General features: G+C 41.1%; 2 protein-coding genes across 2 annotated transcripts; both read right to left on the reverse strand.

The window, feature by feature from the left end:
• Nucleotides 1-244: 244 nt before the first annotated feature.
• On the reverse strand, nucleotides 245-15,142 carry csnk2a2a (casein kinase 2, alpha prime polypeptide a). The gene is made up of 12 exons (XM_030047963.1): nucleotides 13,969-15,142; nucleotides 10,495-10,606; nucleotides 10,012-10,113; nucleotides 9,809-9,859; nucleotides 9,549-9,608; nucleotides 6,420-6,503; nucleotides 6,150-6,260; nucleotides 5,860-5,961; nucleotides 2,893-2,993; nucleotides 1,848-1,996; nucleotides 1,531-1,618; nucleotides 245-691 (listed from the first exon to the last, which is right to left on the reverse strand). Exons 1-11 carry the CDS (start codon nucleotides 14,070-14,072, stop codon nucleotides 1,545-1,547), a joined length of 1,050 nt encoding a protein of 349 aa, XP_029903823.1. The 5' UTR covers nucleotides 14,073-15,142; the 3' UTR covers nucleotides 245-691; nucleotides 1,531-1,544.
• Nucleotides 15,143-15,687: 545 nt separating this feature from the next.
• On the reverse strand, nucleotides 15,688-20,446 carry znf319a (zinc finger protein 319a). The gene is made up of 2 exons (XM_030047835.1): nucleotides 20,151-20,446; nucleotides 15,688-18,991 (listed from the first exon to the last, which is right to left on the reverse strand). Exon 2 carries the CDS (start codon nucleotides 18,841-18,843, stop codon nucleotides 17,056-17,058), a length of 1,788 nt encoding a protein of 595 aa, XP_029903695.1. The 5' UTR covers nucleotides 18,844-18,991; nucleotides 20,151-20,446; the 3' UTR covers nucleotides 15,688-17,055.
• Nucleotides 20,447-20,866: the final 420 nt, after the last annotated feature.

Genomic DNA, 20,866 nt, shown 5'->3' on the forward strand with positions numbered 1-20,866 from the left:
AGAGTTAACTTGAGTCATGATGCTAGAGACTGCTTTGAGAGCTTTCACAAAAGATGGATTACCATCTTTTTTCAAAAGGTGGCTTAACCAGTGGAACTATTGGCTTAACCTCGAACTAAAATTGAAAGATTTGCTGAGAGAAATAACACAACATTTACAAGTTAAAACTGTCTCTTCTTATCATAAAGCTATTCCTGTATTAGTCATACAAGCTTAATCAACAAAAACAACAGTCAAGTGCACATGTATTTAAATAAAAATGGTTTATTCTCTTTCAATATAGCATTTGTTTGTATCCATAGCAGAAAAGAGCCTCCATGCCACTCAGTGCTATCACCTGGAACTGGATCTCAGGTCACCACAGCGTCATAATGACGGACACACATCTTACAGCACAACACTGGCTTGATACAGATCCAACAACAGTCACTTTGCTCGTTTTAAAAACAGGTTGAAGGTGGTGCAGGGAGAGAGCCTTGGAGGGACCAGGGGGCACCTCAAAAAGCTCAGATCGGATTCATTTTTGATTCAGACCAAGCGGCTCTGACTCCCCGGGTTTTATAAGGGGTTAGATTAATCCGTGTGTGTTTGTGTATGCTGCAAAATTGACATCTTGCTCCAATATGGCTGTTGATGTGGAGGCAGAGGTTTCTGCCACGAAAAGGTCAAGTTGAGGTAACAAAGGTTCTTCCTGAATAGATTAGGGGGGAAAAAAAAGAATAATCAGAGCCCAAATACTAAATCAGCCTCTGTTCTTTATGATTGTATATGCATCTTAGAGAAGTAATGGGCAAATCAAATGCAGCTGAGATCAATTTTTGGGAACCAGCACCTCAACTAGTCTGACCCCTGATTTCTGGGACATCACTGAACTACCAGTATGTATTTGTACACTTTGTGTATATTCAAAGACTAATGATCTGATTCAGGGCAACTACATCTATTCAGCAAAGATATGATATCTTTATTTCTTTCTTCATATTTTCTATTGAAAATCAGTAAGGAAACAATTGCTTTTACTTCCACAGCATTGTATCTATGTCTTTATAACAACTGATTAAGCCAATCTTTATTTTTTTTTCAGTGACATGGTCATTCACATTTCTAGCAGTGGGTTTAATTATCCCATTGCTGATATAATGTAAAATTAAGCAGACACAGAGATATCAAAGAAAGACAGCCTACGTTATCTCCCAGAAAAAAATGCAACTGGTCACAGGTTTCAGTTATTTTATACAGGTGCTATTGCTTATGCACATTGCTGACCTGATTTAAAATCTTTTCTATACTGATTTGCTGACTATGTATCAAGTTTCATATTGAGCTGGTCGAAAAAAAAGTCTTGTTTCACATCCTTATAAACAGTATGAGCACTGTGGTACAGCAGTGCTAATATCAGTGGATGTGTGGAAATTCATGCAGGCTGTAAGTTCAGCTCTCCAACAAGCCCAGAAGAACATATCAGAGATACAGCATGTTGAACTGGGAATGAATGCTTGTCTCAGAAACAAACAGTGCGCTGTGCATTACCTCCTTTCTGCTTATCATGTTGCATTTGAACTGCTTATTGCCTTTATGCCATCCGTACTGGTGTTTGTTTGTTCCTTCACCACAGGATCTGCAGGACAAACACATCATTAATATTATCTACAACAGCATGAGGCAAATTAAACAGAGAAGCAAAAGCTGGGTATTGGAAGGAATTTTGGGAGAGTTACCAGGAAAAGTAATCTGATTAAAGTAGCACATTATTCCAAGAGTGTGGTAGTAGCTGCTTTAACTTGCAGAGCATCATGGGTATATTTCCATGACCTCACTAATGGCAGACATATGAAGGTGGTACTAACAGAAGTAGGGGTGCTGCATGGCCTCAGCAGCAGTCAGCCTCTGCTGGTGGTCGTAGCGCAGCAGCTTGTCCAGCAGGTCGAGGGCTTCAGGGCTCACCAGGTGCTGGTTCTCCGTCTGGACAAACTGCTCCCAGCGCTTTCTGGTTTGTCTGCACACACAGCCAGCACTTCAGATGACTGAACCCGACACAGTCATTCTCATTTATTGTAAAATGAAGTAAGATGACAGCTGTAATCTACATGCTGACAGCCTTACATTTTAAAATGGGTAAGAAACGAGCATGGTATGGTTACAGTAATTCTTCTAAGACAAAGACAAGATGTTTTTCCATGAGGCCGAATGTGTGTGAACAATTTACCAAGACTTCTACTGCAGAAAGAAAGGCATATACCGTATAAATCAAAGAATGCAATATTAAGTCTATTTATATATCTATAAATATATATATAGATAGATAACAATACAAAGACTGTAAGTTCAGTGTTGTTTTAAAAGCTAACAAAATCAAAATTCTAGTAAGCCATTTTTGGTGATCTGTGTTTCTCACATTTAATGATGGAGAATACAATTTAAAAATGCTATTTATTCAGTTTCTTATCAATTATACAACAGAATAAGAATGATGATATTTTTGCTAGTCCATCCAACACTGTTAAGATGAGTGACAGTGTTTTTACTTAGCAGAATGTTTTTGTCACTTTTGCTTGCCAATCAGAAGTTGATGTCAGAAAACCAGCTTGTTCCCAGTTTTCAGAAAGGATATTGTCAACCTAACGCAATACTACTTTCACCAAGCTGTTCATTTATGTGATGTGGGCCCTGCCACTTACATCAGAATGCAGTGTTCAGCCTGAATCATAGAAATAGCTATCCGTCAGACCAGTGATGTATGAGACAGACATCACCTCTGAGTTTAAGGATAAATTAAAATGATTTTCTGCTGATACAGATTTTATGTGAACATTCGTTTAGACAAAAAGTAGAAGCAATTTTGTGTCTCTGACTGTGGCAGCCTGACACTTTGCTGCCCCTGCTGCTACTTACTGGCCAAGCAGGTCTTTGAAGCGAGTGTCCAGTTCTATGTGATACTTGTGCAGGTAGCCAAAGAGTTCATCAGTCCCAAGAACCTTAGCGATGCGGACCAGCTGGAACAAGAATACAAGAACACTCTCAGATAAATGCCTGGTATTTTCAGGGGGGGAAAATATATATATGTATATATATATCTATATATCTATATCTATGTGTATATATATATCTACATCTATATCTATATATTTATAGCTATATATATATATATATATATATATATATGTCTATAGATATAGATATCTATATCTATATATACACTATATTACCAAAAGTATTCGCTCACCTGCCTTTACTCATACTATGAACTGAAGTGCTATCCCATTCCTAACCCATAGAGTTCAATATGATGTCTGTCCACCTTTTGCAGCTATTACAGCTTCAACTCTTCTGGGAAGACTGTCCACAAGGTTGAGGAGAGTGTTTATAGGAATTTTTGACCATTCTTCCAAAAGCGCATTGGTGAGGTCACACACTGATGTTGGTCGAGAAGGCCTGGCTCTCAGTCTCCGCTCTAATTCATCCCAAAGGTGTTCTATCGGGTTCAGGTCAGGCCTCTGTGCAGGCCAGTCAAGTTCATCCACACCAGACTCTGTCATCCATGTCTTTATGGACCTTGCTTTGTGCACTGGTGCACAGTCATGTTGGAAGAGGAAGGGGCCCGCTCCAAACTGTTCCCACAAGGTTGGGAGCATGGAATTGTCCAAAATGTTTTGGTATCCTGAAGCATTCAGTTCCTTTCACTGGAACTAAGGGGCCAAGCCCAGCTCCTGTAAAACAACCCCACACCATAATTCCTCCTCCACCAAATTTCACAGTCGGCACAATGCAGTCTGAAATGTACCGTTCTCCTGGCAACCTCCAAACCCAGACTCGTCCATCAGATTGCCAGATGGAAAAGCGTGATTCATCACTCCAGAGAACACGTCTCCACTGCTCTAGAGGCCAGTGGCGGCGTGCTTTACACCATTGCATCCGACGCTTTGCATTGCACTTGGTGATGTGTGGCTTGGCTGCAGCTGCTCGGCCATGGAAACCCATTCCATGAAGCTCTCTGCGTACTGTACTTGGGCTAATCTGAAGGTCACATGAAGTTTGTAGCTCTGTAGCAATTGACTGTGCAGAAAGTCGGTGACCTCTTTGCACTATGCGCTTCAGCATCCGCTGACCCCTCTCCGTCACTTTACGTGGCCTACCACTTCGTGGCTGAGTTGCTGTTGTTCCCAAACGCTTCCATTTTGTTATAATAGAGCTGACAGTTGACTGTGGAATATTTAGGAGCGAGGAAATTTCACGACTGGATTTGTTGCACAGGTGGCATCCTATGACAGTTCCACGCTGGAATTCACTGAGCTCCTGAGAGCGGCCCATTCTTTCACAAATGTCTTGTTTCACAGTCTGCATGCCTGAGTGCTTGATTTTATACACCTGTGGCCAGGCCAAGTGATTAGGACACCTGATTCTGATCATTTGAATGGGTGAGCGAATACTTTTGGTAATATAGTGTAGATATCTATATCTATATCTAGATATAGATATCTATCTATCTATATCTATCTATATCTATCTATATATCTATATATATATAGATAGATATATAGATAGATAGATAGATATATAGATAGAGATATAGATATATAGATATATATAGATATAGATATATATGTATATATAGATATAGATAGATATAGACAGATAGATAGATATAGATATATAGATACACACACACACACACACACACACACACATATATTTAATACATACATATACACACACACACACACACACACATTTATATGTATATTAAAATGTAGGGCTGTAGTCTGTTAGTCGACTGGTCGATTTATTGATTGATACGTTTTTGGTCGACCAAAATCTGATTGGTCGATTATTTGCCGTGTTAATTTTATCAGGAGTAAAGCACTAAGTGCTAATGGGGGTGTTTTCAGAACACCCTGTTTCACAGGTAACAGTCTGTCTTCAGAACACCCCCTTGTTTTCACAATTTTGGATTAGCCCATCCCACTGGCGGAGACAGATAGGTAGGCCGGTATGTTCTGAATGGAACAAAAAATTAGGCCTGGTTTTCCGACTATTTGCTTAATTAAGAGCGTTTAATGAACATTTAGTCCTCTACCATGTCGTCAGTGTGGCAGCATTTTACCAGAATAGATGGAAAAAAGTCGAATGCAAACAACAGTCTGCGTATCACGGCTCAACGACCAAAATGGCATATCACCTAAAAATGGTAAACTAACATATCTGCGTTAGGTTACTCCGTCAGTTTTGAGTATAAACATATCAGAATTGGCATATTTCAAAGTTTTAGTCTAATAATCATTTTATTACTGCAGGCACACACACCCGCAACGACAGCAGCTTGACATAGTACTATTTTCTGAAATCACAGGCTACGATATTGCATAGGTGCGCGTGATGCAATGCTGTCAGAGCCGACCGAGTCGAGTGTGTAATTCAGTGCAAAATAATTAGGTCAAAAACGATTTAATATACAGCAAATACTAGTTGTTTATGTTTATTTATAATTAATTTAGGTGGACAAGGCTACCAGGTAGGCTACTGCCCAGTTAATTAATCTAAAAATAGTAACTTTTTTTTTTTTTTTTTTTGTATTCCCACTGCCCCCCGATTAGTCAACTTTTGGTTGAAATTTCAAAATTTAGTCGACCAAGATTTTCTTTGGTTGACTACAGCCCTATTAAAATGACATAAATCCTCATCATGTACATGAGTCATATGCTATGTACAATTATTATTATGTTTAATTATATTATCAAAGCATATTGATTTCTAAGCTCCCTCCGAAATAACAAGGCTAACATTTTTGGTGGTGGAGGAATCTCAGAGGATGTGCATAACCCTTGTTTATGTTGAGTTTTGTGACTTCGGTTGGTGCATCACCTGGTCATAGTTGTCTTGGCCATGAAAGAAAGGCTCCTTCAGGAAGATCATGCTTGCCAACATACAGCCTAGACTCCACATGTCCAAACTATAGTCATACATCTGTAAACACAAATAAATAATGATGATATCTAAAAAGATAATAGAAAAGTTGTACAGTCTGTACTACACCATTTTGAAGCTGATGATACGTTACTGTAATGAGTAGTACTCAAACAAGCACCATGGAGTAGTAGTGTTTTTGTTTGTGTTGTTTTTGGCTACAGTTATGAAGAGATGTCATCGTGTACCTGATAGTCCACTAGCAGCTCAGGGCCTTTGAAATAGCGTGAAGCCACCCTGACATTGTATTCCTGAGCGGGATGGTAGAATTCTGCCAATCCCCAATCTATAAGACGCAGCTGTGACAGGGGAAGAAACACACATTAACCTGGTTTACATTATAGCATTTTGAGTGCAGCCTGGTTAGCCAAGTTCAACTGCACCAACAAATTAAACTTGCAGGGAGTAATTCTTGATGAGGTGGCTGAAGACAATGAATGCAGTCCAAGTAGCAATACCTTCCTCAGTTGGTGGTCAATCATGACATTGTGGGGCTTCACATCCCTGTGCATGATCCCCATACTGTGGCAGTAGTCCAGAGCCTGAGAGAGTAGAGACCATAGACTATAAATGACAGTATTAAATGGGTAGAACATCACCCATTGCTTGCTGACCGGTATTTTAGAAGCCAGGAGACAGAACAAGACAAAGGGTGCAGCCATGATAGAGCAAGTGGAACGTAGACCAACTATGGCATGTAAGGTCTGTTAGTACAGTTAAATACAGAGCAAACCATATTTGCAGTGTGATACTACCTAGCTGGAATTTTTTTAAAAAAATTAAAAAATCAACTACTGTATGTAAATCAAGAAAAATGATAGTGTCAAGACAACACTGGTGCTGGTCATGGATGGTCATTTCAGGACAGAAGAGACTTTACTAACCTAAACATTATAAATGGGTTTGCACCGGCCTACCTGTCTGACTTAATTACACCCTACAACACTGTGATGTTTTCTGTGTTACTGACCCATTTGAGTCTGTTTCTGCTGCATGGATGTGGCTCCCATATTTATGTTGGTGCCCTATCTGTTCCGGTGCCCTGCTGTACCTGGTCCTGCTCCCCCTGCTGGCCCCGCTTACTCGTGCACCTTCCATGGCCACGAGCTCTGCTGCATTCATGCGTTTATGCACCTGGTTCTTTGTCTTGGTCCCACTAATTTTTTTGGCAGTTTCTTCTTGCCTGCTATGAAGACTAAGTCAGGGGGTGTCGTCTTGTTTGTTGTTAACATGTGGGCATGTAAAGCCCTTTGAGACTGTAAACTGATATTGACCTCTAAGTAAACCTGAGCTTGAACACATGCTCATTGTCACTTGATAACAACCCATCATCAGCATACAGGCAATGAGTACGTTTACATGCACACCATATTCCGGCTAAGGTAACTGCGCCGCGGCAACTGGAATATTCCGTTTACATGTTACTTGGCCTGCCCCCGTGTATCGGCGTATTCCACTCTCTGACGTAATGCGACACTCAGCCGCGGGGGACAGCAGTACGTGTATAGGCGTCTGGTCTGCCGGAAAAACAGACGAAGAAGTCTTCTTCCTCGTCTTCTTCTTTTTTTTCTTCTTCTTTTGTCTCTATTTCTATGTTTTCTCCCATCGATATACTCCGTGATATTTAAGTCTTTCATTAGCTGAAGGCGGACTGCAGTCTCCTGGCTCTTGCTGCTGTTCGCCCTGCCGTTTTCCCCGCTCGCAGGTAACCATAGCAACAAAGACGCCACAGAAGTCCTTGTGAGTCGAGCATGCGCAGTCGTGACTGAATATTCCGGTTCGGGGAGTTTTCCGACTAAGGTGGTTACATGCCCCGATATTCCGGTTGGAACAGGAATATTCCAGGGGGCTTATTCGGAATTCTCTCCAACCGGAATATGACCTTAATCGGGTTCGGTGCGTGTTTACATGACACGTGCGCAACCGGAATATTGCGAATATTCCGGTTAATACAGGAATAAGGTGTGCATGTAAACGTGCTCAATGTGTCAGGACTAGGCATATGCAACTTGAAACAACCACAATGTCACATCCTTTTAATGACACCAACAAGCAACAATCACCACAAGAAGACATTAGCAGAAGTGAAATAAACTAGTTTGAAAAATGTATTAACTTTATATTTTATTGAGAGGTTGGTTTTCGGTTCTATTGACCAATATGGAGGTGGGTTGAGTGTTGAGTTGTTCTGGAGCTGGCAACTACATGGTGTCAGAGGAAAAATCTCTGCTATTTATTCACTGTGTGTTCAAAAACCATAGATATTGAATGGACAGAACTGGCGTGAGCGAGAATTTCTGGGTTGTTCACCTTGCCAACACAACAAGTGTCTAATTATCAATTAATTTCCAAACAAATGTAACAAGGACTTAAATACAACGAACAATCACAAAACTCCCGTCTTCAATCATGTCTCTGTACACACATCATAGGCAAATGATCTGTCGGAGCCCTTCACATCCTTGACAATGATGAAATGGCGTTTCTTTACAACAATGCAGCTAAGTAGGATTAACTTCTAAGGTCACAGCTAATTTGCTAATATTAACATTAGCCTAATACAGGCTATGAACTAACTTAGCTAAAGTTTCAAATTAGTTCAGCAGCACACCTATGATTTTAATTAATTTTATGCGTTAACTTTAATGTTGCCTCGTAGCTGTGAGCTACGCACATGACAGAGAGAGACATTGAACAGCCAAAGTGTTTGTTTTGTCATGATGGAAGTGTAAAAAAAACATTTTCAATTATTTCCTCAAAGATAGCTGTCAGTGGGTTCAAAGTTAGAATTCCCTGTACGATGCAGACTCTACCCGTTCACTTCCTATGTTCATAACTCAACTGTGGTTTCAGCTGCTTGAATAAGAGGCACTCAGTGCTGCTCACTCCCTGTTCTATATTAGTGGGTTTTTTTCTTGCTTGTGCTAGTGGTCTAAGTTGTTCCTCTCTATTGTGTACTTCCTGCATACAGTCTGCACAGAGATAATAATGGTCATCTCCTTCCCTCAAAATAGCCGTTTGCTGCCACACATTCTGTCTCAGATTGAAAACCAACTCTCACAAACCAAGTTAATCCATCACACTAAACATGAAGCCTTCATTTAATCTAGTCAAATCTTCTGTCTTGTTTCTTTTCTGTTTTCCGTACATTATGTTATACTTTGCTTACTGAAGATAAAAAGATAATCCTAACCCTCGCAATAATCCTCAGTTATCAACCACCAACAATTGACATGTATCTTTTTCAAGATGTCTTACACTCTTCCTGTAAATCAGCTCACATCCACAGGAAGAAATATTAGTCTCCATCAGGCAGCAAGCCCTCAGAAACATGCCTTACATGTTAACTTTATTGTCATATCAATGCCTGAATTTATGGCAGCATCAATTGCCTGGACAACAGCTCATTTCAAGCTGTTTGACACCATATTTTTTTCATAATAGCACAAAAAGTAAAACTTCTAACATAAGACATGCATAAAAAGAATAAGAAATATGAACTAGACTGTGAAGTAAACAGGCTGTTCCTGTACTGGTAGTCTGGTAGGACACTGGTAGTCTCCTTTAAGTAACCAAGATGCTCTTACCTTAAGAAGCTCATACATGTAGTAACGAATATCAAAGTCTGTCAGCTTCTGGTAAAGCTCCTATGAAACAGATGCAGGATATCCAAGCATAAAATGTTTTGAGAAATTGTTAGTTGCATTATACAACTGGCTTCTATGCATTTCCAATAATAACTTGACGGTTATGCGTGTTATTAATAATGGATATCAGTGTCTTTAAATGGATGGTAAACCCGCTAGTAGTTTCACATGTATGATCTCAGCCAAACAAACATAAGTACCTTAAAATCTGTGTTATTGATGCACTCAAAGACAAGCGCTGGTGTTCTGGACTGCAAAGAGAGGATAACAGAATGCTTAACTTGTGCAAAATAGCAGGTGGGTGGAGACATTATCACTGCCCAAGACACACAGCCAAAAGCACAACTGGACAACCACTGCTAGGACTGCAACATGCATCATACTGATTAAGTTAATGGCTTACCACTGGGTCTTTCACAGTATCAACCAGACGAATGATGTTGGTTCCCCCACGCAGGTTTTCAAGAATTTTGATCTCCCGTTTGATCTTCTTCTTCTTGACGGGCTACAAAAGAAACAGAGAAACACAATACTTAAATACAACAAGCCCACTGCAGCACCACATTTTGCCTATAAAACATAAGATCGAGGTGAATCGCAAGTAGGGCTGAAATCATATGTTGTAAATCATATCGCAACCTCAACATCTATCAAAATGACTGCAATATGATTTTTTATGCATATTGTTAGACTCTTACTGTAAATATTGTCCATAGACATTTTCTTGCATACACCTAAGCTATACAACATGAATTTTATCACTGTCCTTCCTGTATATAGTGTTGTAACCCTCTAATGGCAGGATGGGTTAAAACCACTGACAAATAAAAATAGATACTGAAATGTCTGATGACCATGGCACAAGAAGGTAAGGGGCCGCACTCACCTTGAGGATTTTCACCACCACCTTCTCATTGTTGCTCACGTTGATGGCTTCAAATACTTCACTGTACTTCCCTCTTCCTAGTTTACGCACCAACTGATAGTTGTCTTGATTGCTGAAGAAGAAGAGGGCAAACATCTAGTAACAATAAAGCCATGGATTAACTTTAGAGGCACTGATCATGATCACATCTATATAGGTTTTCCTGCAAGTTTCTTTTTCTGAGATGACCATCATTAAATTAAAATAACCTCAACAAGACAAGTTTACAGTGGGGACCTTAAGACCTGTGGTCCTCACACTGCATTTGCCCTGTTCCCCAGCTGGAAGATTGTATTATCAGCATGTAAAGCAGGAAATGGGTCCCAGTCTAATGCTAAGGCTAGACTGTCAGCTTAGATAAGGGATACCACTGGTGATTATTGCTCTTTGTCAGCTGTGGTTTCTCCCTCAATACATCAACGGTCCATCTTGCTCACTGTAAACTAATTTTTGTTGGCTGTGTCTGTAAGCCCCCAAGTGCAAGTGTGCAGTGTGTAGAAGAATTATGTTCTGTGCTGATGAAGGTAACAGATATCGGTAAAGAAGTATTTGTCCTTGGTGACCTCAGTTGGCTCTAACATTCATGCCCATTGACAAAAGGCTGAACAGTACTGCTCTCATTTGTTATTTAACTCAGATGGTGAACAAGTCAGCCAGAGTGTCCTGCAATTATGCTGACCAGATGTCTGCAACCTGTAATGACCATATAATTACAAATAATTGTGAATTGCACTCTAAAGCAATATCTGACCCGATGGGGTTTAGAGTGATCATAATATAGTGGCTACTGGCTATAGAAAGAAAAACCTAACTTCCAAAGTTGGGCCTTAAGTGTTGTATAAAAGGTCATATAAAAAAATTTGAGGAAATAATTTTATTAGAAGTATAGAGATTGAGTGGAGGTGCTGGCATTAAATGGCGGAAAAAACCCTCAAGTTATTTACTGAACTATTTTTCTCTGTGGCTGAATCATGTCTCCTATTGAGAAAAATGACAAATTTTGGAAAACCCTGAATAAAATAATGGGTTTGAATACTGAACAGGTTCAGGATGCAAATTAGCCTGGTGTCACACTCAATGGGCAACTATCATGGGAGAAAAATATTGAAAATATTAAGAAAATGGGTAGCGGAATATCATGCATTAAAAAGATTTTCCTATTTTCTTTCCCCTACATGTAGAGTGCTACTAACACAGGCTACTGGTTTGATCCCTCCTCGATGCTCAGCAGTCTGGCCGGGGTGCACCCAAAAAAGATATGTCTAAGCTGCAAATAGCTCAGAATGAAGTTGCAAGGATTGCAATGCACTGTCTGCTAGGTGTGAGGCAGACTCTCATGGCTCAGAGTAGAGGAGAGGTCAGCATGCAATCTAATGGGTTTCTTTAGAAATATCTGTTACAGTAAACAACCAAACTGAACTCACAAATAAATTACATGAAAGAGCAAAACAGTCACACTACCAGGCAGGCTTCTAAGAGTTATCTAATTAAGCCAAAACCCAGCCCAGATGCAGTGTCCAGATCTGTAATGCATAGAGCCATTACAACATGGAACAAGTTTCCAACTATGATCACTGAAGCACCAAGCAAAGCAAGTTTAAAAAAAAAATAATAATAATAAAAAATACACAAAAAACCCAAAAAAACATTTATTGTTAATGTGTTAATGCTAATTAACTGACCTGATGACCTTATGAAGTTATTTACTTGACTTTTATCTGTCTTGAACTTGTTTTTACTGAGACTTTTTGCGTGTGTTGTATGCAGATATCTGCTCTCTCCCAGGAGTATCCACATTTTGATAACAGCTCCCTGACAGCCCCAATTAATGTACAATATCATTTTTTTTAAAGACCCCATGAAATGGACTCTTACTTTCTTGATTTTATGTAGTTTAAACAGGATGTTTAGGCAGGACATGGTGCAGGAAAGGATCATTCACAAGTGTAAACCAATAGAATATCAGATTGGGAGAGAAACACAATTTTATTTGAAGGGATAGGTGGATGAGAGAGGATGTTTAATGATTTGGGGGTTTTTTTATTGGCTGAAATTTTAATTCACACCCACTAGAGCAGGAAGCTGTCACTATTTAAGATACTCTGTTTTTCAAGGAAGCAGAGGTAATGTGAGGTCATTTCATGGTGACTTTAACACACACACACACACACACACACACACACACACACACATACATATATATACACATATATATACATACACATATACATACATACATACATACATACATACATATACATATATATATATACACACACACACATACACACACACACACGTAGAGAGATAGATAGATAGATAGATAGATAGACAGATAGACAGATAGATAGATAGATAGATAGATAGATAGATAGATAGATAAACTGAGAAAGAAACTCAACCTCCCAAAAAATGTCAGTTCTCATTCTGATTCACCATTCCTTTGTCAATAGGCTACTCTCAGACCAATTATTACCCGTTATGGACAGGCTTTATATGTTCTACCTCTGTGAGTACCACTAACTCACACACTCAAAGCTGCAGCTCCCAGTAGTACACACCACAAAGGTCACATGCATTGACAAGATGGCGGAGTCCTAAAACATAAGAAAATGTATAACTTCACCTCAGATTATACCAAAACTTATCCCTGCCTAATGCTGCGGAAGAAAAACTGTTGTTTTGCTCACTTCACAGTATGCAACAGAAACTGATCCAATACCCACACTGGTTTAATATGTAGTAAGAAGCAATCTAAAGAGACAAAAAATACAGCAAGAACAAAAAGATGCTGCAGCCATCCACTCTCCATCCACTGCTCTTCATCTGTACAATGGTGAGGAGATGAGATCATGAATCCAGCAATGATAATTATCAGATAATTTTGGTATTCTTTACAGAATATGACATGGTTTGATCATTCCTTTCAACTGTATTTATTTCATTTTTAATTTCCTTCAAAGCATAAGATAATGACCTGAGACATGCAAGATAGAAGATAAATTTTAAAAAAGGCTGGATAGCATACCACAATACTCAAATAAAAAAGGCTGACCACCAACTATGCGCTGTCCATCCACCGTCCCTCATGCTGGCTCCTAACACCCTCTCTCCATCCACTGTGCCTTGGCCTTGCTTCAGCTACCAATAGCGAGTAAGTAAATGACAGATCACAATAGTAGTGCTGGTGTTGCTGTACAATACTACAAATGCTGGTGGTAAACTGGGCTGGAGAGGGCGGGTGTAATCTACGAAATCATTTTTCTAGGGATGTCTGTATATGTCTTGTTAGAATATGTTTTATTGTGCGTGGACCCAGTTAACAGTAGCGGCTACCTTAGTGTTAGCTAATGGGTAACCAAATGAAGAATAAGAATAAAGACACTATACGTATATGTCAATACACTTCATTTCACGCAGCACATTCAACTGTACCTCCAGCTTGGCACATGTGCATCATAGTCCCAGTATTCCCTGCTCTTCTGCGTGTTGACATCGGTGTACACCCGAGCTTTGCTGCTGGCCGTGGATCCGGGCATTGCGAGCTTGGCGGCCCGGTGTCGAGGACCTTCACTTTCCGCTGTAGTCTTCTGGCCTCGGTATTGGAAGGCAGTGCACCGTCTTTCAACTAGATGTGACTCTATGACCCCGGGGTTATGCTTCACATTGGTTTGGGCTGTGTTTGCCCTCAGATGGCAGGCGTCTACAGCCAAACCACGCCGGTCAGACGCGCTCGCTGTGCGGATAGTCAGCGCTACAATTAACGATTGTGTGAGCCCCCTTAGCAGTCTGTTAGGCAAAATGTGGTGGTGGCCCGCCAGCTTCAGGAAGACCAAAGAGAAATGAATGAAGGGGCTGAGGTAGAGCAAATAAATACAAATACGGGAAACGATAACGGACAGCTTGCGTCAGTGTTTGATCGCCGTAGAGGGCCCTGTTCAACAACATCCAGCTCAAACACCGACTTAAGATAAGCCGCGGGTAATGGTGCTAGTTAACAACGGGCTAGCTTAACCAACATGACGGCAGAGTCCCTTTTCTGGAATGGCTTCCGTCGGTTACTATGGTTTAATCTACCGCTAGTTACGTTAACTTAACCTAGTTAACGTTAGCTAACGGTTAACGTCAGTTAACGTCAGAGACAACTCGTCCAAGCCGAAGCCCTTTACAATTTATGCCTCTGGTGAAGCGCGGGGATGACCTTAAGATATACAAAGCGTGAATTTATAACATATTGTACAATAATAAATTATTTATGTACGATATTTAAGTATTATCGAACATCTGGGTATATGCGAAATCAATAAAGGAGCTAGCTAGCTAACGGCTACCTCGTCGTAGAAATGTTGCAACATCCGAGCTCAGAGGAAGTCCACCATGTAACGTTAGCTTGCCAGTAGCAGCTCACAGAAAATACGTTGCTTGCTGTCCACTATTTTGGTGTCGCTAGGCACGAAGTTATTGTTAATGTATTTCAAACCTATATTATAACTAACTTAAGTTTTTTTTTTAATCAGATGGGTGGTAGTAGCATCACATCTAGAAGGGGCTCCTCAATAGAGCCTACTGATCGTCCCTGTTGCAGTAAACATCACCCGGAAGTAAATCAGGGAAACGGAGGCTCGCTCGCTGACCTAAAAATCTCTGACACAAATTGGCGGTGACATTGCTGCTTCACCTAAACGCTATGCCATGCGAGCCGAGCAGTGCACTTGTGATAACTGCATGTCCGGGTTTTACCAGTGCGACAATTGTGCAATATTGAGAAATTGCAAAATAAATGCACGCTCCTAGAGAATATGCACCAGTCGCAGTAACATTGCAGAGAACACCGGAACGAATCAGGATAAAAACAATTATACGCCTTCATTTTCTTAAGGGTGGTTTATTTTTCGCTGTCTGTATACAGTATGAACATGATGTGGTCTATATTGATATCCATGTGTGTACACTGAAGGTTTTAATACACTCACTCGCTTCAATCTCCCACGGAAAAGGGGGGGCTGAAGGGTTGATGGACTGGGATTAAAGCTCCTTCGGTGCTCAACTATCCCGTCACATCAGGTGGCTGCTGCAATTCCCGTTAAATCGCAAACATGTTCTTTTAAATATACTGTAGAGATTGTTGGGAATATAGAAATCCACACAGTAAACTAAAATACACAAATCTTTTACTTTATCACAGGCATAAACCAACACAAAAGTCGCAACTTTGAGGCTACTGAAAATAAGTCTGCTGAATTTCTGCTGTGGGTGAAAAGGAGGCTGGAGGTCAATTCATAACAAGGCCAATTCTTCAAAAAGGAAAGTAACATTACTATTGTTAAAAAAAAAAAGAAAAGAAAAGAAAAGAAAAGAAAAAAAACTATCGTACATTAACTAATGCTGCTAGTTTGTGGCAGGTGAGCAAAATAATGTTTTGAAGTTCGTCATATACTCTTGTGATAAACCATTTGGAATCGAAACTAATGTGCTTGCAAAATACAGCAAGCTCATTCAGAGTGAATACAAAAGCAGGTAACATATTAGCACTGTACATTTTTCAATGTTTACATAAGCATATGCACACAATCTATAATATAACAGAGTAGACTATGCCATGATTCAGTAGTCATAAATATTACATTGTGCATGTTCTATTGCACATGTCAAGTGTCTGTATGACATGATAGGTATGGGTTAGTTACCTAGATGTCATTTATTTTAATACAAAGATGCAACAACACAGATTTTCATAGGACACCGGCTATACATTTTCACAAATCCACTTGTCTTTTTTTCTTCTTAGTTTTCCTAAATAAACCAAACCTATAATACAGTGATATTTAAGTATGATAAATATTCATGCACAAACAGATATTACCTAGGTCTACATGAAAGGATATTGTTGCACAAGCCAGCCACTGTGTATGGATGATTTTTTCAGCTATATCAGACATTAAATGAAAATGTTAATTAACCGAATACAAAGTGATTGAGTCAGTAAAGGCACATGGAATTCAGAGGAGCTTATACACAAGCAGACATTGCTGACCTGTCTGAAACGTTCTTGCTTTCTTGCTCAATGACAAAACCACCAAATACAAAACAATCACATGCAACCACAGAGTAAGGTCCCACACTCAATTTAAAAAAAAAAAAAAAAAAAAAGTAAAATAAAATAAAAAATAAAAACAGACAAAAAAAGAAATAAAACAAGAGGTTCTAAATCTTCCTGCATTTTACATTACATACCATTTTCATCATGTTCAAGTTTTTTTTTTTCCTTTTTTTCCATGAGTTCCAAATAAGGGAGCTATATGGCCAATATGTCACTAATCTGCCCCATGGATCAAGGGTGTTGTGCCATTTTTTCATTGAGGGTTGAGGAGATGTACTGAGTCATTACAGGTGACAGTAAATAACATTAAATGTAAATAATGGGTGAATGTTACAGGCTACAAATGGGGTAGCAGAGGCTGGCACACCTTGCCGTGTGGACAGCTCTCCATGTTACTGCCCAGGGCTGAAAAGCAACGCTACTCAAGGGATGCATGGAGCTGCAGGGAAGCTTTCTCCTTCAGCAGTATGCTGGACTGTGTGCTCCTGCAGAGCTGTCAGGTCAACAAAACGCTCCCCGCACCAGACACACTTAAACTGGGTTTCCCGCGAGTGCACACTTTGGTGCTTAGCCAGGTGCTCGCGTTGTTTGAAGCTCTTATCACAGCTGGCACACTTGAAAGGTTTCTCCCCAGTGTGAACACGACGATGTCGCTGCAGCTCAGAGGAGTACTTGAAGCGCTTTTCACAGTCGGGGCATTTCAGCGGCTTCTCACGGGTTGGGTCACAGCGGTGCTGAACAAACTCGGAGGATGACACAAACCGCCTGTCACACAGAGAGCATTTCAGTGGCTTCTCTGTACAGTGAGAGTTCTGGTGGCGCTGCAATGTGGAATTCTTTTTGTATCCCTTGCCACACACATCACACTTGTATGGCTTCTCCACTTCACCACCACATTTATGCCTCAGTAGTTCTCCTGATTGGCTAAAAGACTTCTGGCAGGATGCACACTTGAACAGACTCTCCATACCGTGGACCTGCTGATGGTAGAGCAGGTGGGATGGCTGTAGAAATCCCTTATCACAAAGGTTACACTTGAAGGGGCGATCGGCAGGATTCTTGTGTGTGCGACGATGGCGCACAAGGGCATACTGCTGTTTGAAACTCATCTGGCACTCTTCGCACTGAAAAGGTCGCTCTTCTGAGTGGGTGCGTTCATGTTGCCGCAAGTCAGACGGCCGTTTGAAGCTTTTGCCGCAAGAACCGCAGCGGAAAGGTCTTTCCCCTATTGGCTGGCATTGGTGGTGCAGGAGCTCAGACGACTCCTTAAAGTGCATCTCACACAAATTGCACTTAAAGAGGTGTTCCCCCGAATGGGCATACATGTGGCGAACAAGGTGAGAGCGATGCTTAAAGCTCTTCTCACAGACCGCACACTTGTATGGCCGTTCAGAGCTGTGAGTGCGCTGGTGATGGGCCAAATGAGAAGACTGGCTGAAGCTTTTATCACATGTGTCACATTTGTATGGCTTTTCACCTGTGTGTACTCTTTCGTGGCGGGTCAGCTCTGACAAATGTCGGAACGCCTTATGGCACACTGAGCACTTATAGGGCCTATCTGGTGCAGAGGCCTCAAATGCTGGGGGAGACGAGGCACTAATTGCCGCACCACCACCAGATGTCTCACCAGTGGAAGGCTGCTGAGGGTTGGCAGCTGAGGAGGTCGGGGTTGCATTTCCAGAACCTGGCCGGTAGGTCTTCTCACAAATGGAGCACTTCATTGGATTGTTTCCATTGCCATGTGAGTTATGATGCTGGGCCAAAGAGGTGAGCAGCGAGAAGCCCATCTTGCATACACCACACACAAAGGGCTTCTGCTCCACCTGCACACACTGGTGTTCCAGAAGATCTGTTGCCTGGCTGAAGATTTTCATGCACTGAGTGCACTGGAAGGAACGGTCTTGGCTCACCATGCACTGGTGCTCATGAGGGTTGGCCAAATGTGATATGTCATGGCCACAGGCTCCACATTTATGCCCTCTCTCACCCCCTACTTGTAAGGAGGGCTGCTGGGCTGGAACAGAGTGTTGCTGGCCATGCTGGCCATGCTGGGGTTGCTGCAAGGCAGACTCTGGCTGCAGGACCACACCATATACAGCACAGCCCAGAGGGTTATCAGTAGCTTGGGGTAGCGTGTGCACTACAGAGGGTGGAGCCACTGCATGCTGCTGCTGTTGCTGCCACGCCTCCGTCATCCTTCCACTTCGCATGTAGGGATTCACTTTCCAACAGATGAAAGGGAATTTTAATGCCCAGCTAAGGGGGGGGTGGTGAGGTTTACGAGACAGTAATCAGAAAATTGGGAGGAGCTGAGCGCTATACAGGATTACAAACTTCCTTTGAAATTAGTGGGAATACCTGGAGGAAAACAAAGTGACAGGAAAAAATAGTTTAATGAATCATCATTGAAATGAATAAAACATAATTAGTCTTGGGCTCACTACACAAAATTTGCGGGCTTCACTTTTTCTAATTAAAATGCAAAATAAAGGCATGATAAACTATAAATATTGTTTCCAGAATGATGCAGGAGAGGCTAAATGGTGATGAAGGGGGACAACAGCACCACAAGTATGTTTGCCAGCTACAATCAGGCAGAAAAGATATGAAAGAAGATGAAGATATGACATTATGAAAGTTAAATTTGTTTCAGTATTTCAATTTGGAATTGCTTTTTTCAATTTTAGGTTTTGTGTGCTGCAAAAACCACAACAAGCCAGCCAGCTTAGGCCTATAGCTAACTAGGTCCACCGATTAAGGACTAACATGGATACTATTGCAATACAACTATTTTATGTAATAGACTGGGTGTGTGGACTACTGAGCCATTTCCGTCATAATACCTAAAAACGCTCGTAAAAGGGTTACCGGATCGAGGTTCATGGAGAATAGGTTTGGGCTCCGTCTATTTACTGAGCCGCTGCTTGGGCACTAAATTATCGACTTCCGCTTATTTCATTAAATTCGGATTTATTGAGCTGTACGCTACATGTCGTTCATAATGCACAGCTTACAAAAATACAACGTTTTTTCGCACTGGTAAGAAATATTCTCTCAGTGTGGCGCTCGTTTGGGATTTTTTTTCTCTTCCAGGATGTAGACGCTGCTGTAGCTAACGGCTAACGTTAGCGGCTAGGTCAGGTTAGCTGGCACAGCTGTTTCGTTGCTACACTAAACAATTGGTTTGTCTTCACAGTCATCACCTGCTAGGATGGAAAATGCTATCCCGGCTTTGCCTTTAACTTATTAAATTACACGACCTGAGCTTTCAAATGACCAAAGGCGGTTTAAGTGGTAGGGTCAGTAAGCTAACATCTCTTTGCTTGAAATGTCGCTATATGAAGTGGCATAGGGCCACAATTACTGGTCAATATGAGCCCTCTCAGACGACGGACCCCGAATCTGACTAGGCCTCCCGAAAGCTGCAGGGGAAATTCAGCTCTTGCAGCCGAGCCTAACACATCTGCAAACCCATATTATGTGCAGCAGTGATTAAAATAGATCCATGAGAACTTACACGAGTAGATTATATGTGATTTTCGCCCCCCTCTCTGGTCTGGAGTCGACAACTTTCGGGATTTAGCAGGCTCCATAGACCGGCGGTGGGAGAGATGCGGTTGAAGCCGGACGCCATCCTCCTCAGACGGACACCGGAAACCGCCACGCAGTCTGCTGCTGTGTTGCTACAGTCGCTCCATAATGTATTGACACGGAGGATCCTGGAAGCCGAGATTGAGATTAACGGCTTCATGCGCGACGACAGGGCGCTAAAACAATCGTGAGGGCGAACGGGAGCTTATGAGATAATAGCATATTTGTCTTACGATGGGGGTGAGGGTGCAGCAGGCAAGCGCGCCACATACAAAGTCAACATCAACAAGCGGTCTCATTTTAAATGTTATTATTATTATTTTTATTGTTATTGTTATTGTTATTTACTGCTGGTTGGCAGACAATGAAGTAGGCAAGTCTTCTTTGTCTCTTCCACAATGAAACACTGCTAGATACTGCACATTAAAAATATTAGAAACAGAATAAATAATGCATTACACACATATCTATCCATCCATATCATCTATGTATCCTATGTATCTCTCTCTTCCTCCTCGAGATAGATAGATAGATAGATAGATAGATAGATAGATAGATAGATACAGATATATAAACTATCTACAGAAATGTGTTATAGGTCAGGTGATGGTTTGGCCTATGTGGTTTTCTCTGGTAAATAAC

This window comes from Myripristis murdjan, chromosome 3 (genome assembly GCF_902150065.1).
Source record: "Myripristis murdjan chromosome 3, fMyrMur1.1, whole genome shotgun sequence".
NCBI classification, from domain to species: Eukaryota; Metazoa; Chordata; class Actinopteri; order Holocentriformes; family Holocentridae; genus Myripristis; species Myripristis murdjan.